This window comes from Rhinopithecus bieti, unplaced genomic scaffold (assembly GCF_001698545.2).
Source record: "Rhinopithecus bieti isolate Rb0 unplaced genomic scaffold, ASM169854v2 scaffold_19459, whole genome shotgun sequence".
Classification (NCBI taxonomy): Eukaryota; Metazoa; Chordata; class Mammalia; order Primates; family Cercopithecidae; genus Rhinopithecus; species Rhinopithecus bieti.
The window spans coordinates 1,039,284-1,067,251 of record NW_016809864.1 but is presented as its reverse complement, the minus strand read 5'-3'; the positions used below and the strand labels follow the sequence as shown (position 1 = coordinate 1,067,251).

The following is a 27,968-nucleotide window of genomic DNA, read 5'->3' as shown; positions in this document are numbered from 1 at the left end:
GTGTGAGGACAGAAAACCATGGTTGCCTTTTCCCCTTGCAGGCCTGCCCAGGTGACTTTCAGAAGCCGGGCCTTGAGGGGCTGGAGATTCACCAGCATTAGGTGAGAAATGGATCGTGGCACCCGTGTGGAGGGGCTGAGGAATTCTGAAAAATGCAGCTCTTGAGGCACAGGGGCCCGGGGTTTGGGTGGGCTTCCGCTGTTCCCTGGGGTGGCTTGGTACGTGACCAGGCAAGAAGCAGACTGGGCAATGGGCCTGCCCTGGGCTTTGCAGCCTCATAGCCCTTGGGGTGAGGAGCTGGGGGGTGGGGTGTGAGGTCACACCTTCCTCACACTGAACATGTGCAAATCTGACCATATGTGTGGTCCTAGGGAAGGGTGGGGAGGGAAAAGAGACAAGGGAGGGAAAGAACAAGGGGATTTGTTCTTGTTTCCCACCCACCCACTTTTATGTCCCAGAGTGGAGAGAAAACAGGAATTTACTCTTCTTCCAGCTGGTCTCAGATCCTGTGTGTCTCAAAGACAGCAAGCACCTCATGGCAGCGAGGATGACTGTAGAGTTTATATCTGTCTCTCTTTTTTCTATAATTTAAAAGCCTGAATATTGGTTTACATGACACTGGACATTACTGGATATACTGTGCACATATTACTACACAGGGTGTATACACAGACCCCAAATTCTGTCTTACTGGGTGATTGAAGGACTCTTCAAGGGCTTTTTGATTTGACCCAGCTGCGCCACATGCAGTGATTTTAGAACGAACCCCAGCGTGAGCTCTGTCGCTTTTAGATTTTTCCTCAATCTGAAGAAGAGCGTTTGGACTGTGCTGTTTGAAAACATGCCTGTGTGTTCTGCAGTGAAGCCGCACACTTACCCCTTTGGTTCTTTTCTAGGCTTTCTTATCTTCAGAGGCAGAAATGGCTTAAATGGGAGTTTCTACAATCGACTAAGCTTCTGACACAGCAGAATCCCATGGTCTCACAACCCGTTTGTTTTTTACGTGAAATAGGCCTCGGGGGAGAGGTTTGAGGAGGGGGTTTTATTCTTAAAACGGCACATTTGTAGAGAATGCCCTTTATATATGTTCTAAGGAAAAGTGTACAAATACTCGATGATTAAAGTGTCTCTGCGAAAGTGGCTTCGGACCACGCCAGCATCTGGTTTCTTTTTGCTGTGACCCACCCTGTCCTGGAGCTGGTCGGGTCTGGCTGGACGTGCTGCCCAGGGAGTACCTCACTTGGTAACTGCTTGGTTCTGAACATTCTCTCATTTCAGGAATTGATGAGGTTCTCTTCTTTTGACTGACGGAGATCACAAAACTCTTGGATTCCTGGAAAACAAGACGACAGGCATAGAGTGCTAAGAATTGTCCACCCCTTGACAGCCCCGTCCTGTCCTGGAGAGGGCCGTGTCTTGACGGGGCTGGAATCCTCTGGCTAGTTCCATAAAAAGCCCTGTGTCTGTGATGCCCCGAGTCTTTGAAAGTGACCGGAATACCTCACACTGCCCATCAGAGTCATAACCAATGGCTGAGGCCTTCCTCGGCCCATCTATAGATGGAGGATTCTGGGAATGCTGTTTCCTTACCCTCAACATCATTTTTCTAGGCAAGTAAAACCCAGCCACAAACTTGGAGACTGCAGCTTTAACAAACACTGACACCTCTGCCTTCACTCTGGGGCCTCTGATGGCTGCCACTGGCTGCACGTGGGTTTGGTCTGGCTAACCAAAGTTTTTATTTCTATTTTTTTATTTTTTTGAGACACGGTCTCACTCTGTTGCCCAGGCTGGAGTGCAGTGGCGCGATCTTGGCCCACTGCAACCTCTGCCTCCCAGGTTCAAGCTATTCTCCTGCCTCAGCCTCCTGAGTAGCTGGGACTACAGGCGAGCGCCACTACACCTGGCTAATTTTCATATTTTTAGTAGAGACAGTGTTTCTCCGTGTTAGCCAGGCTGGTCTCGAACTCCTGACCAGCCTCAAGTGATCTGCCTGCCTCCTCCACCCAAAGTGCTGGGATTCCCAGTGGGAGCCACTGCACCTGGCCTGTTTTTTTGTTTTTATCAGTTAGTTTTTTAAATGAATTACTTTATCGCTTTATTGGGATGTATTTCCTAAGCCATAAGTTTCACCCTCACCATGTTTGTTCAACTATGAATTAATTCACAATACTCACACATGGAGAGATTTCTCATGGACTCCTGGCTTCCTGGGCTATGGAGGCCACTGTGTGGTCACTGCAGACCCACCCACCCACCCGTCCTTCCACACCCCCCATACCCTTGGCTCCTTTACGTTGCTTCCTGCCCCACAGGCATCTGCATTTAGTACGCATGGAAATACTTACTCTGAATTATACTTCTGTAGGCTAACGTGGCTGGGGAATCTGGGGCGTCAGTGAAGAAAGACTGGCCTTTGTCACAATTCTTACCTTAAAAGAAACAAATGGAAGGCAATTCAGTCCGAGAGGAAAACAGAGAGGCCACAAGATCTCGGGGCTCTTTCTGTGCTGGTGACAGTGGGAAGATCTTGAGCCCGCTTCACTCGTAATGAAGAACAATGTAGAAAAGGCCACGGGGGTCTCTGGGACCTTCCTTCCAGCAGGGTCCCCAGCCAGCATTTCAGCGTGGCTAAAGAATCAGGTGGCGTACAGAAAATGCAGGTTCCAGGGCCCTACGGAGAACTGATTCAGCAGCTTCCAGGTGGGCCCAGGAGTCTGCATTTTAAGAGATTAGCTTTTGAGCAAAAGGATCATGAATGTACATGGTTAAAAAAAGTACAGACTACAAAAGGATATGGCGTGAAAGGCCAAGTCCAAAAAGGGCCACTAGTGTTCGAGGTGTCTTTCCAGAAAGATTATGCGCATATAAATGGGCACATTCGCAGGTGTGCACACACACATACACACACTCATATATCTCAAATACGAGTGGGAGCACATGACACACACATTCTGCTCACTGCTTTGTCTGTGTATAATTTTATCTTCCAGGTCATCTGTGCTGGTGTCCATCCGTCTGCTAGTCTTTCCCTGCCATGTGGCCATTGTTCCAGTCCCCTCCTATGCACACCCAGGTTTCTCTAGGACCATGTTATCCCAGAGCCAGGACACAGGGGCCTTGGAGTCACTGGGGGTGTTCTCGCCCCCAGTCTGCCCTACGAGCCCCCGGTTGTGGGTGGACCTGCCATCAGCTTGCTCTCCCCACTCTCCAGGCCCTGAGCTGCTGGAGAAACAGGGCCAAGTGACTGCACTGCCCATGTCCCGTCACCAGCCTCAGGTGAACCCCAGGAGGAGTTCCTACCTTGCACCTACCATTTCCTCAACTTCACTACTATGCTGCCGTGTGGGACAGGGAAGTCCAAGTCGGGGAAGAAGCCTGTGGGGAGAGGGTGGTGGGAGATGGGGAGCCCAGATGGCCCAGTGAGGCAGGAAAATAGGGTCTGGAGACAGGGAACATAAGGCCAATTCGCACTTGAGCCATAACAGGAAATGTCCTCTCCATAGGATGTACGCCATAAATGACTCTGTAACTTTACTTCTTCCTCTTCATTTATATAGGACGTACCCCAAGTAGAGGATATTTAAACACAAAAACTCTGTAATGGGGCCTTCGAGCCCCTATTCTCAGGCCCATTCCCTTCCCACACTGTGGAGTTTACTTTCATTCTCAATAAATCCTTTCATTCCTTCCTCGCTTTGTGCGTTTTGTCCAATTTTTTGTTCCAGGTGCCAAGAACCTGGACACCCTCCGCCGTTAACACCGGGCCCATGAGACCATGTGGAACTTACTAAGGAGGCCCCTAGAGTGTACGTTCTCTGGGCCAGACCTGGGAGGCTGGGGATCCCAGAATACTCATGCTGGGGGTACTTTCTGTCCCTGATTTTCACCCAGGTCTCCCTTCTCCAGAGGGCTCCCCAGCTCCCAACACACAAATATGCTCTAGTGTTTTCCCATCCTAACTGCATTTCCCCCTGGGCTCCCACCTCTCCAAGAACGGGCATCATCATCAGACCAGCTGGTGTGGGCACAGCCCTGTTCCAAGACATCCCAGGCATCCTCTCTCCACCCTGGCAGATCCCTCACTAGGCACCATTGTCATCTGCATTTTACACACGGGGCCATCAAGGCTGAGAGGGGAAATGACTAGCCCAAGTCCCACAGCTAGTGGTGGCGAAGCAGGGAGCTGAGGCCAGCCCTTCCTGTGATCCTCAGCACACGGGAGCCAGGACCCACAGCACCAGAGCGCTGGCATCTGCAACTTTGCCACCATGTCCCCAGAGGGGACTGAAGTGCTGTCCTCATGTCCTCCTGTCTGTTCCTAGGAAGGTGGCTTTGCCCCCACTGTGTCCCCAGGGACCTTGCCAGATGCGTGTCTGTCGCTTGGCCCTCACGCTCCACCCTCTTGGGTGTGTGACAGTGTTAACCACCCCTTCCTTTCTGGCACTCCCTGGCCTTGCTATCTGTGGTTTCCCCTCAAGGTGAGGTTCCGCAATGTGCCATCTGACACACAGGACCAGGCCCACTGGAAGGCACTTAATGCTCTCCAACGAGCCCCGCAGCTGTCACTGGTGGCTCCTCTGCTTTGAAATTAGCTCTTGTGAACCACCTGGAACTTTGCTTCTTTGTGAAAAGTGGCCCTGAAAGGAAAGACCAGGGCCGATGCCAGGGCTTGGTGTGAGGGAGGTGGGAAGATGGAGGTTGGTGGCTCTTTGGAAGAAAAGCCACATCAGGATCCAATAGAGGGCCCCAAGGTCACTTCCTGATCTGTCAGACAATGGCAATGGCAGGCCTGTGGCTGGGCCCGTGGACATATTTGGGTGGGTCAGCAAGCAAGCATGCCATTGTTTTGTTTTTTTTTTTTTTTTTTTTGGAGACAGGGTCTTGCTCTGTTACGCAGGCTGGAGTGCAGTGGTGTGATCAGGGCTCACTGCAATCTCAACCTCCCCAGGCTCAAGTGTCCCTGCTAACTCAGCCTCTTGGGTAGCTGGGACCACAGGTACATGCCACCACAATGGGTGAACTGTTTCTTCATTTTTTTTTTTTTTTTACAGACGGGGTGTCTTCCTGTGTTGCCCAGGCTAGAGCATAGTGTGTGTGTGTGTGTGTGTATTTAACGGAGTTAGTTGCCATCATTTAGTAATCAGGAGACTTTGGGTAAGGATATAGATTTCTAGCTCTTCATTAAATATTGGAAAATGTGGCAATTGTGATGGCCATAAGGACACACCTCTTGGATCTCTGGCAGCAGCTGCCAGGCTCCAAAATCCATCACGTTTGTGTGGAGGCAATGCTGCCCCCAGGCTGCTCCTAGCTAGTGACTGAGCTGAGCATGGCACTCGGGCAGGCACATTTCTGGGAGATGCAGCCCCTCTGATGGGTAAGTGGGCTCAGAAATGCCCTGGTGGCTGTGCCCAGCTTTCCTTGACAGCAGCCAAGACACTCCAGCAGACTGAGATGCTCCAACAGACTGTCACACTCTAGCAGACTGAGATGCTAAAAAGTAAAGTACACTGAGGTGCTCCAGCAGGCTGAGATGCTCCCATGGGCTGAGATGCTTTTGCGGGCTGATACGTTCCTTCCCCCACTCCTTCATTGTGGGTTAACACTCTCCTCTGTCATTTTCTCCCATAGATGTTTCCCCTGACAAATGTCCTGCCCACCAATCCCATCTTGGCAGAGCTGAACTGTGGCAGACGTGCAGGCTGGCAGGAATGGATGTACCCTGGGCTGCTGCAAGCTCCTGTCCCCAATCACATCCATTCATGCAGCCCGACTACCTCCAGGGGCCTTAGAGGGCAGCTCTCAGCACCACTTCCGGCCACTACACAAGCTGCCTGGTGAGTGTTTTATAATGCTGGGGAAGGTTGAGAAAGCAGCTGTACTTTTCTGTATTTTGTTGGGGAAATCACATGCCAGAGAAGTATTGTGGGATGTGGGAATAAGGGAAAAAGGATTTGGGGACACAGTCTCCTGGGCACACTGGGTCTCTGGCGTTCTCCCGGGCTGTTCCTATCTTCAGAGTGACCCTCGCACCTCACTCCCCCACCACTTCCTCAAGGCAGCTGTCCCCCAACACAGTCTTCCCGGCTCCCGCTTGGCAATCCTGTCCACGTCTTGTGGCTTCAACACTCAACTGCACGGACACGAACCACCTTCTCCTGACGGACCCCAGAGCCTGCTGACAACCTGAGCCCGCAAGCCCCTCATCCACAGCACCTCAGAAGGCCCGGCCTCCCTCAACCACCCCTGCTTCACTGTCTTTGAGGGACGGACCCTCCTCCAGGTGGCTTGTACTGGCAGCAGGGACAACTCAACCCTCAGATGCCGTCACTTACTCTACTGTGTGGGTCCCTTCCTTTCTACACCAACGCCAGAACCCAGGGCCTCATCCTGAACCTCTATCCCAGAGCAGCCGCCCCCGAGCCTCCTGCCCCCAGGCACGTGACACTGACACTCACTGACACTGACACTTAGCTGTTTCTCACAGGCTCCTATTCTCCCCCTCAGCCAGGCCCTTCCCCAAGGCTCCCCACGTGGCTTCTGTGCTCCCAGTCTCCAGGCTCTCCTTGCCCTCTCCCCAAGCACTAGGCCTCCACCCTCCTGGCCAGAGCATTCTTCACCCGCCCCGCCCCTTGCCCAGCCCCTCTCTCCCGTCCCCCTCGCTCCCGTCCCCCCACAGACACCTCTCACTGGCCTTGGTTTCCTGACAAGTGCAGTGGAAGTTCCGAGGTGTGGGTGCAGCCAGCACTCCTGGACGCTGGCCTCCCCTCCAGCCTTCTCTATCTGTTCTCCCCTCAGACCTAAAGGCGAGTGCTGGACCCCCGGCAGGAGCCACAGTGTGGGCTGCAGTAACAGTGACGGAGGCCCGCCTGGCTCTGCGGTCCTGGGGGACAGCAGGCTGCTGGGGGAGCAGCTTCGAGTGTAGGCCCTGCCCAGTGACCCGCTGCGAGTGGGTGCCCTGCAGGCATGTGGGTGGAGATGTGAACCCCGTCCCTCCTTCAGCCCCAGGGCCACTCAGGGAGTGGGCATCTCTTGGGATCCTGGGGGACCCAGGCACTTAAGAAGAGCATTTGTTGGGAACTTGGCCCCTGCTCAGGCACTTAAGAAGAGCATTTGTTGGGAACTTGGCCCCTGCTCGCAGGCGAGTGATCTGCGTTCCCGTCTGTCCCAGTGCTGGAGACAAAGGGGCCTCATCTGTGCAGTGCTGGCTTCTCGGGGCGCAGGAGGCTGGGCCCCTTCCTGAGGGATTTTCACCTCAGGCTGCCCTTCTCTGTAACCTGGATGCCATGCCCATTCCCTGGAGCCACCCCTCTATCGGGCACCCTCCTCAGTCCCCTGCCACCAGCACCTTCACCAACTTCTACCCCGTTCTTCCAGGTCTCACCCCTCTGCCTGAGGCCTGCTTGCTCCCGCGACCTGCTCGCAGAGGTCTCGGCCTCTCTCCCGGTGGCCTCTCGGGGTGCCAGCTGGAGGGTGGGTCTGGCACCCCGAGAGGCCACTGACCTTCCTCCTTCCATTGCCCCTCTCCGTAGCTGCCCCTGTTGTGCCCGAACCATGCCTGTGGGGTTGACCGAGGAGTGAGGTCCCGCCCCACATGGGAGTCACCCACCTATGAGTGGATCCAGGGGCACTCTGCCGAGGAGAGGGACCTCCAGGTCCTGGCACATGAGCTCCGCACCCCCGGTCGTGGGAGGGAATATCTGAGATTCTTTCTGCAAAGCAAATTCAAAGGGGAGGAAACATCATTTTTTTGTAGAATCACAAGGATGGACCACATTTTAAAGAAACTTACAAAAAAAAAAAAAGGCTTAGTTTGAATGTGAAACACTTAACACCAAAAGAACTTTCCTTCAGTCAGCAGAAAGGGATTTTAATTGTGATTCCACTTCCCAAAATTATGGGGAAAGCAGAAACAGTTTGCAGAGCAGCCTTTTGATTGTTTCCTCAACCATGAGAGCAGGATCTTGTTGGGCTCGCCTGGCGGCCCCACGCACCCTCACCTTGCATTTAGGACAGATGAAGCCACTCATGTTCTCCACCACCCCGATGATGGGCAGCTTCACCTTGCGGCAGAAGTTGATTTCTTTCCGGACATCCTGGAGTGACACCTCCTATGAAGGTGAAAAGACCAGTGATTCCAGCATCAAAGTGCGAGAAAGGAAATGTCTGTGCAGCCGAGGGGGTGGCTGCAGTGCAGTGGATCTGCGATCGTAAAGCCTTAGAGGTTTCTGCCCTGACAGGGTTTGGCTCTGTGTCCTGTCCCCATCCAAATCTCAGCTCCAACTGCAATCCCCATCATTCCCACGTGCTGAGGGCAGTTCCTGGTGGGAGGTGATTGGATCACGGGGGCGGTTTCCCCCATTCTGTTCTCGTGATAGTGAGTTTTCACAAGATCTGATGGTTTTGTAAGTGTTTGACAGTTCCTCCTACACACTGCCTCTCTCACTGCTGCCACTGTGTAACATGTGCCTACTCTGCCTTCCACCATGACTGTAAGTTTCCTGGGGCCTTCCCAGCCATGCGGAACTGTGAATCAATTAAACCTCTTTCCCTTATAAACTATCCAGTCTCGGGCAGTTCTTTACAGCACTGTGAAAATGAACTAACACATGCCCTTTGCCAAATCCATATTTATTTAGTGCCTACTAGTGCTAAGCCCTGTTCATTTGAGGTGCTATTTACTTCCCACACAGCCAAATAGCAAGAAATCAATCTAAAAAAAAAATGACTCTTTTTTTTTTTTTTTCAGAGACAGGATCTCACTCTGTTGCCCAGGCTGGAGTGCAGTGGCACGATCATTACTCACTGCAGCCTCGACCTCCTGGGCTCATGCAATCCTCCTGCCTCAGCCTCTTGAGTAGCTGGGACCACAGCCATGTGCTACTCGGCCTGGTTAACTTTTTAATTTTTTGTAGAGATGGTTGTTGCCCACACTGGTCTTAAGCTCCTGGTGTGAAGTGATCCTCCTGCCTTGGCCTCCCAAAGTGTTAGGGTTAGAGGCATGAGCCACCGTGCCTATCTGAAAATGACCTTTTAACGCATCTACACACTCCATGTCTCTATACTATACTATATTCAGCCAGAGTGTACACTGTTTTCTAGACCAGAGCTTCGCAAACCCCAGCCTGGGGGCTGAATCTGACTGGTTTTATAAATAAAGTTCCTCTGGAACCAGCCATGCCTGTCCGTCTAGGCACCATCTGTGGCTGCTTCACGCCACGGTGGCACAGCTGAGGGGCTGGGACAGGGACTGTGGGGTCCACAAAACCTACTTATTATCTAGCCCTGTACAGAAAAGTTTGCCGATCCCTGCTGTAGATAATTATAAACACAAACAACTTTATGGACTAAAAGAAAACAAAGAATATTACCCAATGTGGACAACTTTGCATTTCCTTCTAAACTCTGAGTTTTTACAGTGTGATTACTGTGTATACACACTGCTCAGTAGCTCCCTATTTTCCCCAGTTAACGTTACCACAGATCCCTGTGCCCAAGTCCTGCTGTGGCTGGTCACTGTCAGGTGTAGTGACTCCTTAGCACCTGGGGCTTCACCACTCATGTGAGCCCGAAAGGCTCACGGCTTTGGGTCTGTTCTTTTCCTGAGATGCCTGTTCGGCTCTTGGCACTGAGGCGGGATGCAGAGGAAGAGACGTTCAGCTAGAAAGTCAATGGGCTGCGACTCAGTCTCTCATTTCTTTGTTTCTTTTTTTTTGAGACAGTCTTGCTCTGTGACCCAGGCTGGAGTGCAGTGGCGCGATCTCGGCTCACTGCAAACTCTGTCTCCCGGGTTCAAGCAATTCTCCTGCCTCAGCCTTCCAAGTAGCTGGGATTATAGGTGCCCACCACCACGCCTGGCTAATTTTTGTATTTTTTGGTAGAGAGAGGGTTTTGCCATGTTGGCCAGGCTGGTCTTAAACTCCTGACCTCAAGTGATCTGCCTGCCTTGGCCTTCCAAAGTGCTGGGATTACAGACATGAGCCACTGTACCCAGAACCAACCACTTTTTACAAATGCGACAGAAAACATTCCTAAGGACAAATCCACTTTCCCTCCCTGCCATCACCCGGGCCAGGCCATCCTCCCTCCTGTCCAGGGACCCAGCTGGTATCCTCCTCCTTCGCGGGCCGCCATGTTCCCTCTCTGCAGGATGCCAGAGCGGACACGAATCCTGTCACCATTTTCTGACCCAGACACCCTTCCCATGGCCGCTGGACCATGGCTGTACCCTCATGTGTGTGTCTAGCACCTGTTTTCCTCAGGGAGCCACAGGGGCCCCCAGGGAGGGCCAGGCCTTTTTACTGCCCTGGTGCCTGGCACGTAGAGTTCAGCGAGTGCTGGATGAGGGTGAGACTATGGGTCGTCCTGATTGATTCTGGCCAGTGAGATCAAATCAAACCTCATTTGCTGGGCTTCCTTAGATGTGGAGGAGAACGTCATGAAGAGAAGTCAAGCGTAACCGTGGAGAAGAGCCCTTGGTTTCTCAGGTCCCTGAGATGGACAGCATCATGGTCCTGCCTGCAGTTGCTCTCTGCAGGGCTTACAGACAGGAAACTTCCCATTGCTCTCCTCAGCTCAGGCTCACCATGGGCCTTGGGGAACAGCCACTAGGTGACTGCTACAGAAGGGCGCTGGGTGTCACCAAGGAAGGAGCAAAGGCACCCAGTGGCTTATCTCAAAATCCCTTGTCTGCACCTGGCTGGTTCTGTTGAAAACTGGAGAGATTTCCTAAATCATTCTGGAATGTAAATGGAAAATCCACTGTAGACTGGGGGACCTGAGACATGGACATGGCAAGGCTGACGGGGACTGGCAGCACAATATGAATTATAACTGCACTGGTCGTTTCCCCAGTTTCCTCAACGAAAGTTCAAAAAGCATTCTTGACCCACTATTGTTTAATCCATGGACTAAAAAAAACAAATCGTTGAATGGCTGTCAGCTGCAAATGTTTAGACTAAAGATGAAGTTTTTCTTATTTTTATCTTTTGAGACAAGGCCTCACTCGGTTGTGCTGGCTAGCCTACAGTGGCGTGATCGTGGCTCACTGCAACCTCCTTTCCCCAGCCTCAGATGATCCTCCTACCTCAGCCTCCCAAGCAGCTGGAACTACAGGTGCAAGCCACCATGCCTGGCTAATTTTAAACTATTTTTTGTAGAGATGGGGTTTCGTTATGTTGTTCAGGTTGGTCTCGAACTCGTGGACTCAAGTGATCCTCTCATCTCAGCCTCCCAAAGTCCTGGGATTACAGGTGTGAACCACTGTGCCCGGCTGAAGTTTTTAACAAGAGGTTTCTACAGATGCACATTGGATGCAGCTGTGGAACACACACTGGGAAGAGCCTTGGTGAGACCAGGGTATCAGAGCCAGGCAGGAAAGAAACCTCGCAGTGTGGAGCATGGTTTGGACCCAGCTCCCGCTGGAAGCTCGCTCACCTGGGGAGTGGTGATGAGCACCGCTCCGTCGATGCGTGCTGTGGCCAGGTACTGGACGACCGAGAGGTGTTCATCCGATGTCCCAGGTGGGGTGTCCACGATGAGGTAGTCGACCTCTCCCCAGTCCACATCTCGGAGGAACTGCTTGATCATGCCTAGAAAGAGGAATCCGCAGGGGGTGCTTATTTCCTTTCTTTTCTGTACTTACAACTCCCTTCTTTCTTAAAGGATGGGGTCTTGCTTTGTTGCCCAGGTTGGATCTGAACTCCCAGGCTCAGGCAATCTTCCCACCTCAGCCTCCCAAATAGCTAGGACTATAGGTGCGTGCCACCATGCCCAGCTCAAGGAGAAGCATGATCTGATCTTTTTGTGCCTTTGGTCTATGCTGTAAATCAGTGGCTCTCAACTGAGAGTGAATTGCAATGTCTGGAGACATTTTGGGTTGTCACAAATAGAGTAGGGGGTGGTACTAGCATCTTGTGGGTAGAGGCCAGGGCCACTGTTTAACACCCTATGATGTAGAACATGGTCTACTCCTCCCCCAGTAAAGACTTATCTGGCTCAAAGTATCAATAGTGCTGAGGCTGAAGCTTGCCCTGATAACACTTTCACATTATTACCTTAAGTCTCAGTACCAGATCAGTCTGCTGCTGATCTCACCTCTCTGACCCAAATAAGCCACTATAAAACCATGATAAAAATAATTTCAGGGTTCTATAGCGTTTTTTTTTTTTGAGACAGAGTCTCGCTCTGTCACCCAGGCTGGAGTGCAGTGGCATGATCTCGGCTCATTGCAACCTCTGCCTCCTGGGTTCTCCTGCCTCAGCCTCTCGAGTAGCTGGGATTACAGGTATGTGCCACCATGCTCGGCTAATTTTTTATGTTTTTGGTAGAGACAGGGGTTCGCCATGTTGGCCAGGCTGGTCTTGAACTCCTGACCTCAGGGGATCCGCCTGCCTTGGCCTCCCAAAGTGCTGGGATTACAGGCGCGAGTCACCACACCCGGCCAGGGTTCTACGGCTTTTAAGGAGAGAAAAACGCACAGCAGATATTTACAATTATGTAATGGAAACTGGTATTTCTATTAGCTCTTTTCAACCAGTGAAGAAAGAGGCACTGGAGGCTTAAAAATAATATAGTGTGAAGTCCAGCAGGCTGAGACTGGCAGGACAGGGAGCAGATGAGGCCAGGAGCCACAGCGCGTGTGGAAGAATGTGAGAAACAAAGGCAGAGTGGCAAACCGTTTTTCTTGGGTCCCCTCCAGATAACAGCGTCATCAGGACTGCTGAGCAGGAAGCCCACTGACATCACCCCCAGGTTGTCTTCCACGTACTGCAGAGGGAACAGGGTGAGGGCAAGACACGCTTTATTCAAAGCCACACAGTGAGGCTCTCCCCCAGGTCTTCTGTCTGAGCTTTGAAAAAAACATTTTCAGGACAAAACTACGATATGACCTATGAGCAGATTTACTCTTTGCATCCTAAATCATTTTTGGGAAAAAAAAAAAGGGGGTACCATGTTGGGGGATTTGAAAGAGGCACTGTATGTCCATGGGCTGCAATGACAGGGAACTCAGCTAAAATAAGTAAATGTCATCTCCTTAACTCTCTTTTTTTTTTTTTTTTTGAGATGGAGTCTTGCTCTGTTGCCCAGGCTGGAGTGCACGGTGCGATCTCAGCTCACTGCAGCCTCTGCCTCCCAGGTTCAAGCAATTCTCCTGCCTCAGCCTCCCAAGTAGCCAGGATTACAGGCGTGTGCCACCATGCTCGGCTAATTTTTGTATCTTTAGTAGAGACGGGATTTCACCATGTTGGCCAGGCTGGTCTCGCACTCCTGGCCTCAAGTGATCTGCCTGGCTTGGCCCCCTAAAGTGCTGGGATTACAGATGTGAGCCACTGCACCCTGCCTCCTTAACTCTCTTAACCAGAGATTTACAAACTGGCCTCCAGGGCCAAATCTGGCCCACCATCTGTGTTTTAAATAAAGTTTTATTGGAATACAGTCCTGATTGTTAAGTTACATGTTACTACTTTTGTGCTATGACAGCAGGGAATGTAGGCCCACATGCTGAAAATCTTTACCGTCCTACACTTTACAGAAAAAGCCTGCCAATCACTGGATTTAATCATATCCTCTGTGCCTCGAAAAGCACCCTAATAAATACCCATGGACCAACAAACCACAAACCCATTATGTACACACAACCACACACTACTGTGAAAATAGGACAAAGAGGTGAAAACTCACCACTGGAGACCAGCCTGAGCCACTCTGGTGAACCTGTGTGAACATGAGCACCGATGTTTGTTAGTAGAAATCATGTACCCTGGTCACATTTCATGCACAAATTGTACAAAGAAAGAACATGGTTTTATGAAATACAATTCATTGTCTTTTTTTTTTTTTTTTTTTTGAGACGGAGTCTCGCTCTGTCACCCAGGCTGGAGTGCTGTGGCCAGATCTCAGCTCACTGCAAGCTCCGCCTCCTGGGTTCACGCCATTCTCCTGTCTCAGCCTCCCGGGTAGCTGGGACTACAGGCGCCGCCACGTCGCCCGGCTAGTTTTTTGTAGTTTTAGTAGAGACGGGGTTTCACCGTGTTAGCCAGGATGGTCTCGATCTCCTGACCTCGTGATCCGCCCGTCTCGGCCTCCCAAAGTGCTGGGATTACAGGCTTGAGCCACCGCGCCCGGCCTACAATTCATTGTCTTATGTGGTACCACGAAATCCCTAAAAGGAGGTGAACAACTAGGGTGTGGGTAATAAAGATGCAACTCAACTCCCTTTGTGCCCTAAGCTGGGTTATTTGGAAACTCTACTTGGGTGTCTAGATAGGGAACCAAAGTTACTCAAGTTCAAATATGATGTTGTGTCTAAGGTGTTTTAAAAGAGTGATAAAAATCCGCTGGGGACTGACGAGAAAATGCAGGTACCTGTGGAGCAAGGAGGTGGCTTCTGTAAAAGCACAGGAGTGAAGGGAATGAGCTCTCGTGAAACAGCTACTTCAGAACCTGTCCCGAATCAGCTCCAGCCGCTGTCCCCAAGGGCAAGGGCTGGGGGTCAAAGGGGAGCTCCCTGGGGCAACAAGATTCTGACCTCTTCCCTCCAGCAGGTGTCCAACAGCACACAAAGCGCAAACTGAAAGTTTAATTTTCATGATGAAGCCTTACTTTTCTCAACGGATTTACTGAGACATGATTCAGAGACAACACGACTCACCCATTGAATGAGTGGCTTTCTGTACAGTCACAAGGTGCAGCCATCACCACAGTTTTTTTACTTTTATTTTTGAGATGGAGTCTTGCCCTGTCGACCAGGCTGTAGTGCACGGGCGTGATCTTGACTCACTGCAACCTCCACCTCCCGGGTTCAAGCAATTCTCCTGCCTCAGCTTCCCAGGTAGCTGAGAACACAGGTGCCCAGCACCATGCCCAGCTAATTTTTGTATTTTTTGTAGAGACGGGGTTTCACCATGTTGGCCAGGCTGGTCTCAATCTCCTGACCTCAAGTGATCTGCCGGCCTTGGCCTCCCAAAGTGTTGAGATTGCAGGTGTGAGCCACTGTACCCAGCCACCACAATTTTAGAACATTTTCATGACGCTAAGAAGAATCCCTATACCCCTCAGCTGTCACCACCCGTCCTCCAGTCTCTCTCATATCCTCCCAGCCTTAGAGGGCCCTTCATCTACTTTCTCCCACTGTGGACTGACCTACTCCATACACTGCATGTCAGTGGAATCACACAACATGTGGTCCTCTGTGACTGACTCTGAAGTTCTATTAAAAGAAACCCAGCTGGGTGCAGTGGCTCACGCCTGTAATCTGAACACTTTGGGAGCCTGAGGCGGGAGGATCACTTGAGGTCAGGAGTTCGAGACCAGCTTGGTCAACATGGTGAAACCCCGTCTCTACTAAAAATACAAAAAATAGCTGGGCGTGGTGGTGTATACCTGTAATCTCAGCTGCTCAGGAAGCTAAGGCAGGAGAACTGCTTGAGCCCGGGAGGCGGCGGTTGCAGTGAGCCGAGATTGTGCCATTGCACTCCAGCCTGGGCAACAAGAGCAAAACTCCATCTCAAAAAAATAAATAAATAAAAATAATAAAATAAAATAAACCCCATAAAACCATTCATTCCTATTTATACTCGTTTGCTAAGTCCACTTGCCTTAAAAGAGGGGTAAACAGGATGATCCAATAGTGCAGGAGAAGAAAACGGCAAAACTTCTGTTTTATTTTCTTTTAAATTTTCTGTTTCTATGAAATCCTTAGGTGTGATGACACTAGCTTATACCCTCACTGGGGCGTGTGCTACTAAATCTATTGGGGTATGTGACCAGGCCTCAAGGGGTGACACTGCTCTCTTTCCCTACTCCCTTGGAAGCAAACCCCAAGGGCTTAGAAGTGCCTGCAAGGCCTGGCCCCATCTGCCTCGGGCCGCCCTCCAGCCTCACTGGTCACTCCACTGAGGACACAAGGACGTCTTGCGTCAAGAGGCCCATGCACTTGCTCCCTTAGCCCAGAATGCTCTTCCCCCAGCTCTCCCCTCCCGTCATCCTCGGCTCAAATGCCATTTCTCAGTGAGGGCACCTTTGACCACCCCTCAGCCCCTCTGACCCTGCCCTACTGTCTCTCCCCTCACTCTGGGTTGGTTTCACATTATCTAGCATCTGCCTTCTCCCACCCAGACAGGGGTCTTCACAGACCTTGTTCACCACTGCATCCCCAGAACAGGATCAATGTATCCCTGGCACTAATTAAAGAACCAATCTTGAGACTCTTGGGACATCCCAGCACCCCCAGCCCCAGCTTCCATGCACTGCCCTTGGGGGAATCCTCTCTTGGAGAGCTTCTTGCTAGCAAGAGGCCAGCAACTACACAGACTGCTACGGCCCTGCCCCCAGCCCACATCACTCACCCGCCCTGCAGTCTCAGTTCCCCAGGGGAGACCACAAGGGCAGAAATATTCCCGTGCTTCTAGGGTACAGACCCCTACCAAGCCCTGGACGAATGTTCCCAGTCAGAGCTAAATTTCCATGTCTTACTTCTGCATTTCGGTGGCTGTTTCCCTTCCCCTCTGAGGAAGCATCGAAACCAATGCTTCTCCAATGGTGTAGACAGACTTCATATGTAACCCTGCCCTCCCCAAGACTCACAGTTGTTGTTAAAAGTAGACAGATGGACTACTGAGCATGTATCTGAGCTCCTCATGTCCACAGAAACATTTACGGGCCAGATGCGGTGGCTCACGCCTGTAATCCCAGCACTTTGGGAGGCTGAAGCAGGCGGTCATCAGAGGTCAGGAGGTGGAGCCCAGCCTGGCCAACATAGCAAAACCCTGTCTCTACCAAAAATACAAAAATTGGCTGGGCATGGTGGCACACCCCTGTAGTCCCAGCTACTTGGGAGGCTGAGCACAAGAATCGCTTGAATCCATGAGGCGGAGGTTGCAGCGAGCTGACGTCGTGCTACTGTACACTCCAGCCTGGGTGACAGAGTGAGACCCTGTCTCAAAAAGAACAAAACAAAACAATAACAACAAAGAAACATTTATGGGCTCCGCATGCCTCTTTGTTGAGGTTTGACAGTTCAGTGCTACAGAGTTTGCCTCGAGAGAATAATTTCCTGAGTTCTGTAACCGGCTATTACCTGTTCTCCTTCCAATCCCATTATCTTGGGAATCGATGGCCCACATATATCGATGTCTAGAAGAGCAATCTGGGGAACAAGAAGAGACCAAAGCGGTTACATAACTGAATGTACATACTCCAGATACGCACAACTGGGAGGGGAGTGGGGTTAGAGGAGGACAGGGGAGAAGACAGAAACTGGGTCAAACTTGGAGCCATCAGATTCTCCTGAGAGAGAGTCCTAACGCTGATCTCAAGGTTCATAAACACTGATGCCCCCATTCCCCTGCCCCTCAGCCTGGCTGAGCTCCTCAAGGGTGATCTTACAGACCTGTCCGTCAGGTCACTTGGAGGCTTGATCTCAGGTCACTTGGAGGCTTGAGCTCAGACCCTGTTTGCTGAGCCCTGGCTGGAAGAGACAGGGAAAGGGGCCTAGCGCCTTTTTGGCTTCTGTGACAGAATACATGGAATAGCCAAGAGACAGCAATGTTGGAGCCACCCTCAACAGCTCTCCTTTGCTCACCCCCTCACCAAGTCTTGGTTTCTGCATCTTAAATTTTTCTCAAACTCATCTTTTCTTGTTCAGGAGTCTCAGATGCAAGCCAAATCTAGCCTATTTAAGCAGAATATGAATGTATTAAAAAAATATTGCAGACTGGGTGCAGTGGCTCACGCCTGTAATCCCAGCACTTTGGGTGGCTGAGGCGGCCATGTGCCTAGAGGGTAAGTATCATTATCTCTGGTTTACAGAGGAGGAAACTGACGTTCAGAGGGGACCAGTTCAATAAGCAGGGAACAGACCTGGGACATAAACTGAGGTCTTTTGGCCCCAACTGGGGCTCTTTCCAGTACACCATGGGGCCTGCTGTGGAGGACCAGAGTGGAGCCTCTAGCTGAACCTGACCAAGCCCTGTTTTCCTTTGATCCTAAAGGTGAATGACGGTTTAGGCTAAGCTTTCAAAACAGGACTTAAAGTAAGATGGACACCTGGAAAAGTTCTTTGCTTGTGACTCGGGTGCAGCTTCAGGCGACCCCTTCCACCCCAAGCCTTCCCCTCTGACACAGGAGGTCTGAGACGGCCTTCAGAAACCTTCTGAGAACAAGGCCAGTATTCATCTTGAAAAATGCGATCACTCAAACCCAAAGTGCTGCACCTCCGGGTCACTTTTTAACTTGCTCCGAATTAGTTTCTTGCCTCCCTCTTGAATCCTCTCAACAAACCCAGCCTCCTACTTCCTCAGCACCCAGCGCTGTCTCAAACCCGTGGTGTACGGGAAAATGCCATCCACAGACCAGCGCTGGCCTCAGGCGCCCTCTACGGGGCCATCCGAGGAGCACAGCAGAGTGACAGCATCGGAAAACCTGACTTGCTCTCTCAGGACCTTGATACTTGGGACTGATGTGTCAATGACCCGTGGGGAGATGACACTATCACCATGACTGTGATAGAGACTTTCCTCAATTCTCTCAGGTTTCTAGCGACTCTGTTTCCATGTCTTTCCTTCAGGGAACAATTTAATCAATTTCCTTCAGAGGAATTTCACTCCCTTGGGGAGTGAATCTTGAGCGAAATGGTGTAAGGATGCAAGAAGCTTCCAGTGCACTCACTCCCGTGGCAGGCCCGGGGGGCTATTAACAAGCTCCTGCTACCTAGATGGCCAGGGCGGTCCTGGGTCCTGTCTGTTCAGACTTCCTGCTGATCCTATTACTACCCCAAAATCTGTCCAATTAATTCTGCTTAGGTTAGGCCAGAGAAGTAAAGCTGAGAGCAATGTGCCTGCGTTCCCCACAGCAGGACCTCTGGACCCGTGTTTGCAGCTGATGGGAAGAGGCGGCGTTTGCTGCAGAAGGTGGAGACGCTGCAGGGCTGTTGGGATCCAAAGCATCTCCTTTACCCAGCTGTCCCTGATGAGGAGGGTAAGGGAAGAGGGATTTAGTCCCAACTTTTAGTCCTTGCACAAGTTGCTTCTGCTCTCTAAGCCTTGGCTGTCTGGGCTTCCGATCTGTGAGACGAGTGCTCCGGGGTCAAGGCCCCTCCCAGCTCTGCAGTCCCAGGACCCAGAGGAGGGCCTCGCACACTGAGTCCTGAAACACCTAGTGCTGACCTTGTGATGACAGTTTGCCTTTCAGGTCACAAAGATCATAAATGTTTAATTTATGGTGGCCGGATGCAGTGCCTCATGCCTGTAATCTCAGTACTTCAGGAGGCTGAGGCGGGCGGATCACCTGAGGTCAGGAGTTCGAGACTAGCCTGGCAAACATAGTGAAACCCTGTCTCTACTAAAAATACAAAAATTAGCTGGGCGTGATAGCATGCGCCTGCACTCCCAGCTACTCAGGAGGCTGAGGCAGAACAATTGTTTGAACCTGGGAGGCAGAGGATGCAGTCAGCTGAGATCGTACCATTACACTCCAGCCTGGGCAACAGAATGACATCCCACCTCAAAAAAAAACAGACGACAAAATGTTTAATTTATGGAAGTTGGTGACTTGCTACTTATTCATTGTTTCTGAGGTAGGGTCTCACTCTGTTGCCCAGGCTGGAGTGCAGTGACGCAACCACGGCTCACTGCAGCCTTGACTTCTCAGGCTCAAGTGATCCTCCTACCTCAGTCTCCTGAGTAGCTGGGACTACAGGTGTTCACCACCATGCCTGGCTCTTGTGTGACTCTTGGCTGTCTCATGGCTCAGGCTTATGCTACAGAGGCTCCTTCTGCCTTTACCACAACTTACACACCCCATGGGCAGCCTGTGACCTGTCAGGGTGTTTTCTAATTCTGCTGTCTCTTGATCCAAGGCCCTTTGTGCCAATGAGATGACAGACACCTGCCCGCCTCAAGCGCAACATGGAATGGTGTCTTGCATAGAGTTAGAGCCAAGCTTCCACCAGACCACCAGATGGCAGGCAGAAAAGGGTCAGGGCACGTCTTACCATCCTGCTGGATTTAGGGCAGGGAGAAATCTGTGCTGCTTGACTTTAATCAAGACATATTCAGCATTTTCCATGTGTTGACACTTTGCAGATAGCGATGTCACTGTCATGAGTAGGTCTGCCTGGGGAAAACACACTTTCCTAAATGCTAACTTCTTTTTTTTTTTTTTAAACCACCACTGCATAAGGAAATACAGCTGATCTAGCCATATTTCCACACTGAATGGTGTGCTTTCCTTCTATACATTGCAAAGTCTAGATAGGCATGCAGCAAAGACTTCAGAATGTAATTACATGAAAGTGAATGATGTAAACAGTTGTCTACTCACAAGTGGTTACTTGCAAGTGGTGAGATGAAAGCCCATCTCCAGTGAGCTGTTTAGGAATATTCCTGACGGCTTCGAAAAGCAAAGATTATTCTAAACAATACAGACAATCTGAGAAAGCAGATTTCTTGGCCAACCCACTAAGCCAATACAAATGTGACCCTCAAATGGCAAGAGATTGCTGACCAACAGATGATGAATGAACAAGTATATGCATGGGTATGGGTGTGTGTGTGTGTATGTATCTATATACTTTTTTTTTTTTTTAAACGGAGTCTTGGTCTGTCACCCAGGCTGGAGTGCAGTGGGGCAATCTTGGCTCACTGCAACCTCTGCTTCCTGGGTTCAAATGATTCTTGTGCCTCAGCCTCCTGAGTAGCTGAGACTACTGGTGCGTATCACCACGCCCAGCTAATTTCTGTATCTTTTTAGTGGAGACAGGGTTTCACCATGTTGGCCAGGCTGGTCTCGAACTCCTGACCTCAAGTGATCCGCCCGCCTCAGCCTCCCAAAGTGCTGAGATTACAGGTGTGAGCCACCATGCCCAGCCCAACAAGTGTATTTTGAATCTGCCCAGTACCGTGCTTTGGGTAGGCTACAAACTCATCTCTAAGGCAGTATAATCATCATCCCTTCATATTGAGTTAGTGAAATAAAGTAAGGAAAATGGTGGCCATCACAGACATCTACTGAGCAGTCAGGCCCCGTGGTAAGTGCTTTATATGTGCCATCTCACTTAGTCCTCGGAGTCCCATTTTATAGATGAGAAAATGGAGCAAGAGTAAGCCTGGTAACTTGCCCAAGGTCACAGCAGTGGTGTAGATGGAGCTGGGACCTGAGTTTGGGCTGTCTGATTCCAAAGTGTGTGTTTTTAGCGACCTACAACCCCTTTTATTAAAGCTGAGATCCAGAGGGCAGCACTGGGTAATTTGAGTTTTCATGCTCGTCTGTATACCTGTGTGGAAATGAATAAACATGTGTAAGGGCCAGCAAAAATTTTCCACAAGAGCCAATAGAAAATATATTATTAGGCTTTGTGGGCAAAATCAAGGATCATATGTAGGTACTTAGGTACTAATTTAAAAATTGCAATTTTAGGCCAGGCGTCGTAGCTCACGCCTATAGTCTCAGCACTTTGGGAGGCTGAGGCAGAGGGATGGCTTCAGTTCAGAAGTTCAAGACTAGCCTGGGCAACACGGCAAAATCTCATCTCTATAAAAAACACAAAAATTAGCCGGACATGGTGGCAAGCACCCGTAGTCCCAGCTCCTTGGGAGGCTGAGGTGGGAGGATAGCTTGATGAGCCCAGGAGGTAGAGGATGCAGTGAGTCCTGATCATAGCATTGCACTTCAGCCTGGGCGACAGAGTGAGACCCTGTCTCAAACAAATAAAAAACATTTCAAAAATGTGAACATTCTTAGTTCGCAGGCCATAAAGACAGGAGATGGGCTGGATTTGGCCCACTGGTTATAGTTTGCAGGTACCTGGCTTAGAGAAAAGCAAAAAGGGGTTAATAAAGAGGAAAAAGAAGCGTGAACGTCATGTAATAAACTATCCACGTGCAAGGAGAGATGTACATCTGCTAGCTATTTTCTTGGCTAGGGAATCCAATGAAATGCTTCATTTGACTACTGGGTATTTCTTTGTTCTCTGCAGGATTGAGATTCCAAAGAGGCCAATTCAACTTAGTCTAAGGAAATCAGCTTTTTGTTTTTTTTTTCTTTGACAGTCTCATTCTGTCGCCCAGGCTGGAGTACACTGGTGCAATCTCAACTCACTGCAACCTCTGCCTCTTGGGCTTAAGCGATTCTCATGGCTCATCTTCCCGAATAGCTGGGATTACAAGCCTGCGCTACCATGCCCAGCTAATATTTTGTATTTTTAGTAGAGACAAGGTTTTGCCATGCTGGCCAGGCTGATCTCAAACTCCTGGCTTCAAGTGATCTGCCCGCCTTGGCCTCCCAAAGTGCTGGGATTACAGGCGTGAACCTCTGCGCCTGGCCTAGGAATCCGTTATTTAGTAGCCATCATGACCCTCAGACAGAATGAGCATCTCCCAGTGGTTCCTGAGGTCTCACCTGTGTGTTTTCATCCTCTGCTAGGCCATGGGCAAGATGGGCGCTGAATGTGCTTTTCCCAACACCGCCTTTCCCAGACAATACCAAGATTTTGTGTTTTACGGTCTTCATTTTCTCTTTGATTTCCTCTATAGCTGCAAAGAAAGCCAAAGTTCAGGGGATGCGGTCCCTGACCAAACCTCAGATGTCACTCTTCCCGTCAACTACAAAGAGCTAAGTCTTAGTCCTAGTCCTGGGGCTGTTTAAAAGGATCCTCCGAAATACCTCATAGTCAATGGTAGAAACAAGTGTTGGGAAGAAAATAAGGCTATTATCACACTTGAAGGTGTCTCATTTATTGGTTTACACGTTTGTCTCCCTCAACTAGAACATATTCTCCACGAGGGTAGGAACTGTCTGAAGCTTTCAGTGCTGTATTCCCCCAGCTCTAGAAGGGAACTCTGCATACAGTAATGGTCTCCAACTTGGGGACAAAATCCCCCAGGGACATTTGGTAATGTCTGGAGACATTTTCTTTCTTTTTTTTTTTTTTGAGACAGAGTCTCGCTCTGTCACCCAAGATGGAGTGCAGTGGTGTGATCTCGGCTCAGTGCAACCTCCGCCTCCTGAGTTCAAGTGATTCTTCTGCCTCAGCCTCCCAAGTAGCTGGGATTACAGGTGCCTGCCACCGTGCCCAGCTAATTTTTGTATTTTTAATAAAGACAGTGTTTCTCTTTGTTGGCCAGGCTAGTCTCGAACTTCCAACCTCAAGTGATCCACCCACCTTGGCCTCCCAAAGTGTTGGAATTACAGGCGTGAGCCACTGCGCCCAGCCTGGAGACACTTTTCATTGTCACAGGAGAGGTACTGCTGGCATCTGATGGGTAGAGGCCAGGGATTGTGCTAAATGTCCTACAATGCACAGGACAGCCCCCCACAACAAACAGTGAACCTGCCCCAAATGTCAACAGTGCCGAGGTTGAGAAACTCTGATACACAGCAGGCACATTATCTATCAATGAAATTATCTTATTTCAAATCTTTAAAACAACACATGAGGTATAAAGGAAAATAAAAAGTCTCATGACTGGCCAAACTCAAGTGAAAGTTAAGCCTGAAAACCTCCCACCACTGCTGTCCTCCTCCCCATCCACAGACAGCTGTTACTTCCCAACCTTGTGTTGAAGCAGTCTACATTAACCAGACCCCCGCAAAAGGCCAAAGGCCCCATGAATCTCCATCGTGGGATGACTGCCCTCACAAGTTGCTTCTAAGGAACTTCTTTGCTGGCCCCTAAACCTTTGAAGATGAATATCCTCCCATAAACAAGGACATGTCAACTGTAACTTTAGGGCTGTAACCTCAGTCTAACTCCTTCCCTGTTACTGATGTCTGTTAAATGTCACACTGACAATGTCCATTACAAGCTTATCTTCCCACAAGCCGAACAAAGACAGGATGAGATCAGTCCTTCCTCTCCTACCCTGAGACGTCTGCCTAATTAATTCTTCCTTTACTCCCTCTTTTGAATGTTTATTTTCTATATAGCATAGATATACTGGGCACTAATTAAAACCTCATAAGAATGTAACCACCTGCCGCAAGGCCTACCGTACTTTTTCCTGCATGCTTTTCCCCCTTTTAATGAAACATGTAAACACAAGCCTCCTGGAACCTCTCCAGGGAGCACAGGCCACAGAGATTTCTGTGACTTGTGTTTTCCAGGGCATGCCCTCAAGCTATGGCCCAATAAACCTCCACTGGTAGAGACTCAGTTTGGTCTCTCCATTGGATCGACAGAGGTATCTGTTTTTCTCTTCATTTTTTTTTTTTTCTTTGAGACAGGGTCTCACTCTTGTCACCCAGGCTGGAGCGCAGTGGCATGATCTCAGCTCACTGCAACCTCCACCTCCCGGGTTCAAGTGATCCTCCCACCTGAGCATTGAGAGTGGGCATGTACCACCACGCTAGCTAATGTTTGTATTTTTAGTAGAGACAGGCTTCACCATGTTGGCCAGGCTGGTCTCTAACTCCTAACCTCAAGTGGTCCACCTGCCTCAGCCTCCCAAAGTGCTGAGATTACAGGCGTGAGCAACTGCACCCCGCCTGTCTCAATTTTTGATGAGGAACCAGAAGCTCAGAGAGGTTAGGACTATTGCTGAAGGTCACACTTCATGGACCCAAGAATCAAACCCAAGTCTCTCTTTGAACTCCTTCAAGATTCTCCCCTTTGGCCAGGTGCAGTGGCTCACGCCTGGAATCCCAGCACTTTGGGAGGCAGAGGCAGATGTATCACCTGAAGTCAGGAGTTCGAGACCAACCTGGACAACATGGTGAAACTCTGTTTCTACTAAAAATACAAAAATTAGCCGGTCCTGGTGGCAGGCGCCTGTAGTCCCAGGTACTTGGGAGACTGAGGCAGGAGAATCGCTTAAATCTGAGAGAGGAAGGTTGCAAGTGAGCCGCGATAGCACCACTGCACGCCAGTCTGGGTACACAGCAAGACTCTGTCTAAAAAAAAGGAGGGGAAAAAAAGAAAAAAAAAAGAATGTCCTCCTGCCTCCTGCTTTTTAAGGTCCTTCTGAGCAGGCTCCCAGGGTCCTCTCATCCTCAAATCTGTGTTTCACAGCACTCAAAGCTGTGGTGGTTTAGTTGCTAGCTCACGTGTTTGCTTCCCCTGTTAAGCTAAACTCCACTAGGGCGGTGACCACGCCTGATCCCCAGCTGTGTCCCCAGTACAGCACCATACCTACGAGGCGATCAACACATTTGTTTAATGAATGGGAGAATCACTCCTCAAAAGGAAGAAAATTGTGTCAAGAAAGTAGCTAGCAGAGCCAGGATGTAAGTCCGAAGACTCCCGGACTTTGAAGCTTATTCCGTTTTCTCCGCAGTCGGTTATTGTCACTCAAACCTCTGGCCCCGACCCTCTTAATTAGGTCCCTTTCGACTCCGCGCCGGTCAGTATCCCCCCTCCACCCGAGCCACGTCCTTAACGCTCGCCTTCTAAAGACCTGGTTCCTGTGAGTCAGTCATTTCAAGCTCTGCCCTCACCCTGCCCACTTTCCACGCCCCTTCCTCTCTGGGCCCCACCCCTCTCCGAATACAATACCTTCTAGCCCGCCTCTGTCACTCATTCTGCAGATTCCGCCCCCTCCCTCCCACGCCCCGCCTTTTCCGGGCCTGCGCCTCTCACTTCCTGTTGAGGCCTTGCCCTTTTCTCACCCGGGTCTGGAGTGGCCCCCGCTCCAGAAGCGCACAGCCGCTGATTGGGGCATCCCTGACATGAAGCCCCTCTGCCCGCCTGGGCGCTGTCGGCCCCTGGACAGTCTGCGCAGAGACAAGACCACAGTTAGAGCAGCTCGCTACACTTTCGCCCCGTCACCCACGCCCCCTCCGCGAGCTTACCGTGAGGCACCTCCTCCATTCCGTCGCCTTTGCCGCCTTCGTGGTCACCGGAACCCGCTGTCGTGCATTTCCGCCTTGTGGGCACAATCTGATTCTCTGGCCGCGCGAAATAAGTCTGGGAAAGAGGGGGCTGTGCGCACGCGCGAACCGTGGGCCGAGAGACTGAGACTCACGTCTGTCTGTTCCTTTTCGGAGATTTCCTATCATAAATACTTCTGCAGTGCATCTCCTAAGAACAAAGGCGTTCTTCATGACCTCAGTGCCGTTTTCGTACCCCAGAGATTTCATATCGATGCAGTACTAGCCAATGCAGTATTAGCCAATAGACAGTTTATATTACAATTTCAGTTGTTAGACCCCCTCCCCTCCTGTATTCACTCACTTCCTAGAGTTACCTCTCTCCTTTAATTCAGATCAGTCCTTCCTTTTTTAGGGGGAGTCTCATCACATTGATAATTTTGACGGGTCCAGACCAGTTGTCTTATAGAATACCCCATATTCTCGGTTTGTCTAATCCTTCCCTCCCTCTTGCCCCGTAATTAGATTCAGGTTAGTTTTTATTTTTATTTTTTTTCCTGCAGAACACACTTGGATAATGTCAATTTTTCTCGTTTTGGGTAATGTGAAGCTTGATCGCTTGGTAAAGGTGGTGTCTGCCCCATTTCTCCAGTGAATATTAACCTTCTTCCATTTGTAATTAACAGGTACTCTCTAGGACCATCTTCTTCTCTATCAGCCTTTCACTCAGTGATTTTAGCAGCCTTGACATATATATATAAAACTATAGATTATATATATGATAAATATCAGTTATATACCCTCTCTTTTTTTTTTTTTTTTTTTGGAGACTCACTATGGATTCCTGGATTTTTTTTTAATTGCCTTTTGTAATAAATTATTGTTTCTGGTCAATTTTTTTTCACCCAAATGTGGCCAGGGAAGCCCCTTCAAGACAGTTCTTATATTCTTTGGGCACTAATCCAACTTCTTTGAGCATTTTCTTGCTTTATGGTAAGATAAGATATTTCAGTCATGCCTTTTCCCTGCTGCAGTCATTTCTTCAGGGAGTCTTGGTTACTTTTTAGCAGACAACAGTTCAGAAACCAAGATTTGGATGCCACAAGTGCCCATTGCTACTGGAGTGTCATTGCTCACAGGTTTGCACCTGGACTATTAATAAATGGACAGACTTTACCTGGCCCCAGACACTAAGAATATTGAAACATTTGTTTGTTTATTTATTTTTGAGGCAGAGTCTCGCTCTGTCGCCCAGGCTGGAGTGCAGTGGCGCGATCTCGGCTCACTGCAACCTCTGCCTCCCGGGTTCAAGCGATTCTCCTGCCTCAGCCTCCTGAGTAGCTGGGACTACAGGCACCTGCCACCACGCCCGGCTAATTTTTTGTGTTTTTCGTAAAGACCGGGTTTCACCGTGTTAGCCAGAATGGTCTGGATCTCCTGACCTCGTGATCCACCCGCCTCAGCCTCCCAAAGTGCTGGGATTACAGGCGTGAGCCACCGCACCAGGCCCCAGAAACATCTATTAAACAGCAGTGTATCAGCTGCCCATCACTACCACTGATTATAGCCAGCATTTTGTAGAATACTTACTGTTTGCCAGCTGTCATCTTAGTGCTTTCATGTGAATTACCTAATTTATGTCCTGTCATAGTCCTTCTGTCTCCATTTTTGGATGAGGAAACTGAGGCTTAAAGTAAACTACTTTCCTGAGGTCACATGACTGGTAGCAGGGGAACCAGGGTGATAAACCAGGTCTGTCCGGCTGCAGAGCCTGCACTTAGTAACAGATGGTCCCAGCCAGCACTGGGTTAGATGCCGGTGATTCGAGACTAACCTGGCCCCTGCCATCTGGAGCCCAGTCTGGTTGGGAGAAGAGGACCAGAGTGATGGGGCATCAGCAAAGGCCTGGAAGAGCAGAGAGGAAGTCACCTGTCAGGTAGGGATTGCTGTCATTTCCATTTTACAGGTGATAGGATGGCTGCAAAGATTTACTTGCCCACAGTCTGAGAGGCAGAAGGAGCAGAAATGGGTTTTTAACGAAAGTCTGATACAGGGTCTTGGCTCTTAATCACGATACTGCACATTGAAGGGCAGGATGCAAATTATTGTCCTCTTTGTTGGTTTTGTTTTGAGATGGAATCTCACTCTGTTACTCAGGCTGT

General features: G+C 50.1%; 2 protein-coding genes across 8 annotated transcripts in view; one reads left to right on the top strand and one right to left on the bottom strand.

The window, feature by feature from the left end:
* TVP23A (trans-golgi network vesicle protein 23 homolog A) overlaps positions 1 to 3,694 on the top strand; it is a 59,127-nt gene extending 55,433 nt beyond the window's left edge. The window contains exons 7-8 of one of the 3 annotated variants that reach the window (XM_017890714.1): positions 42 to 101; positions 897 to 3,694. In XM_017890714.1, the coding sequence (XP_017746203.1) occupies positions 42 to 101 (60 nt within the window). In that variant the 3' untranslated portion in view covers positions 897 to 3,694. Of the gene's footprint in view, positions 1 to 41 lie in introns of all 3 variants that reach the window. The other 2 variants (XM_017890713.1, XM_017890715.1) reach the window with 2 other exon arrangements.
* NUBP1 (NUBP iron-sulfur cluster assembly factor 1, cytosolic) lies at positions 1,024 to 25,894 on the bottom strand. 5 transcript variants are annotated; one of them, XM_017890708.1, is made up of 11 exons: positions 25,789 to 25,894; positions 25,606 to 25,710; positions 22,402 to 22,535; positions 17,084 to 17,152; positions 13,687 to 13,719; positions 12,681 to 12,771; positions 11,440 to 11,594; positions 8,004 to 8,114; positions 7,613 to 7,715; positions 2,349 to 2,432; positions 1,024 to 1,333 (listed from the first exon to the last, which is right to left on the bottom strand). In XM_017890708.1, exons 1-11 carry the CDS (start codon positions 25,805 to 25,807, stop codon positions 1,275 to 1,277), a joined length of 963 nt encoding a protein of 320 aa, XP_017746197.1. In that variant the 5' UTR covers positions 25,808 to 25,894; the 3' UTR covers positions 1,024 to 1,274. The 5 variants fall into 5 exon arrangements, with proteins under 5 accessions (XP_017746197.1, XP_017746198.1, XP_017746200.1 ...); XM_017890709.1 differs by lacking the exon at positions 13,687 to 13,719; XM_017890711.1 differs by lacking the exons at positions 25,606 to 25,710; positions 25,789 to 25,894 and adding an exon at positions 25,384 to 25,449.
* Positions 25,895 to 27,968: the final 2,074 nt, after the last annotated feature.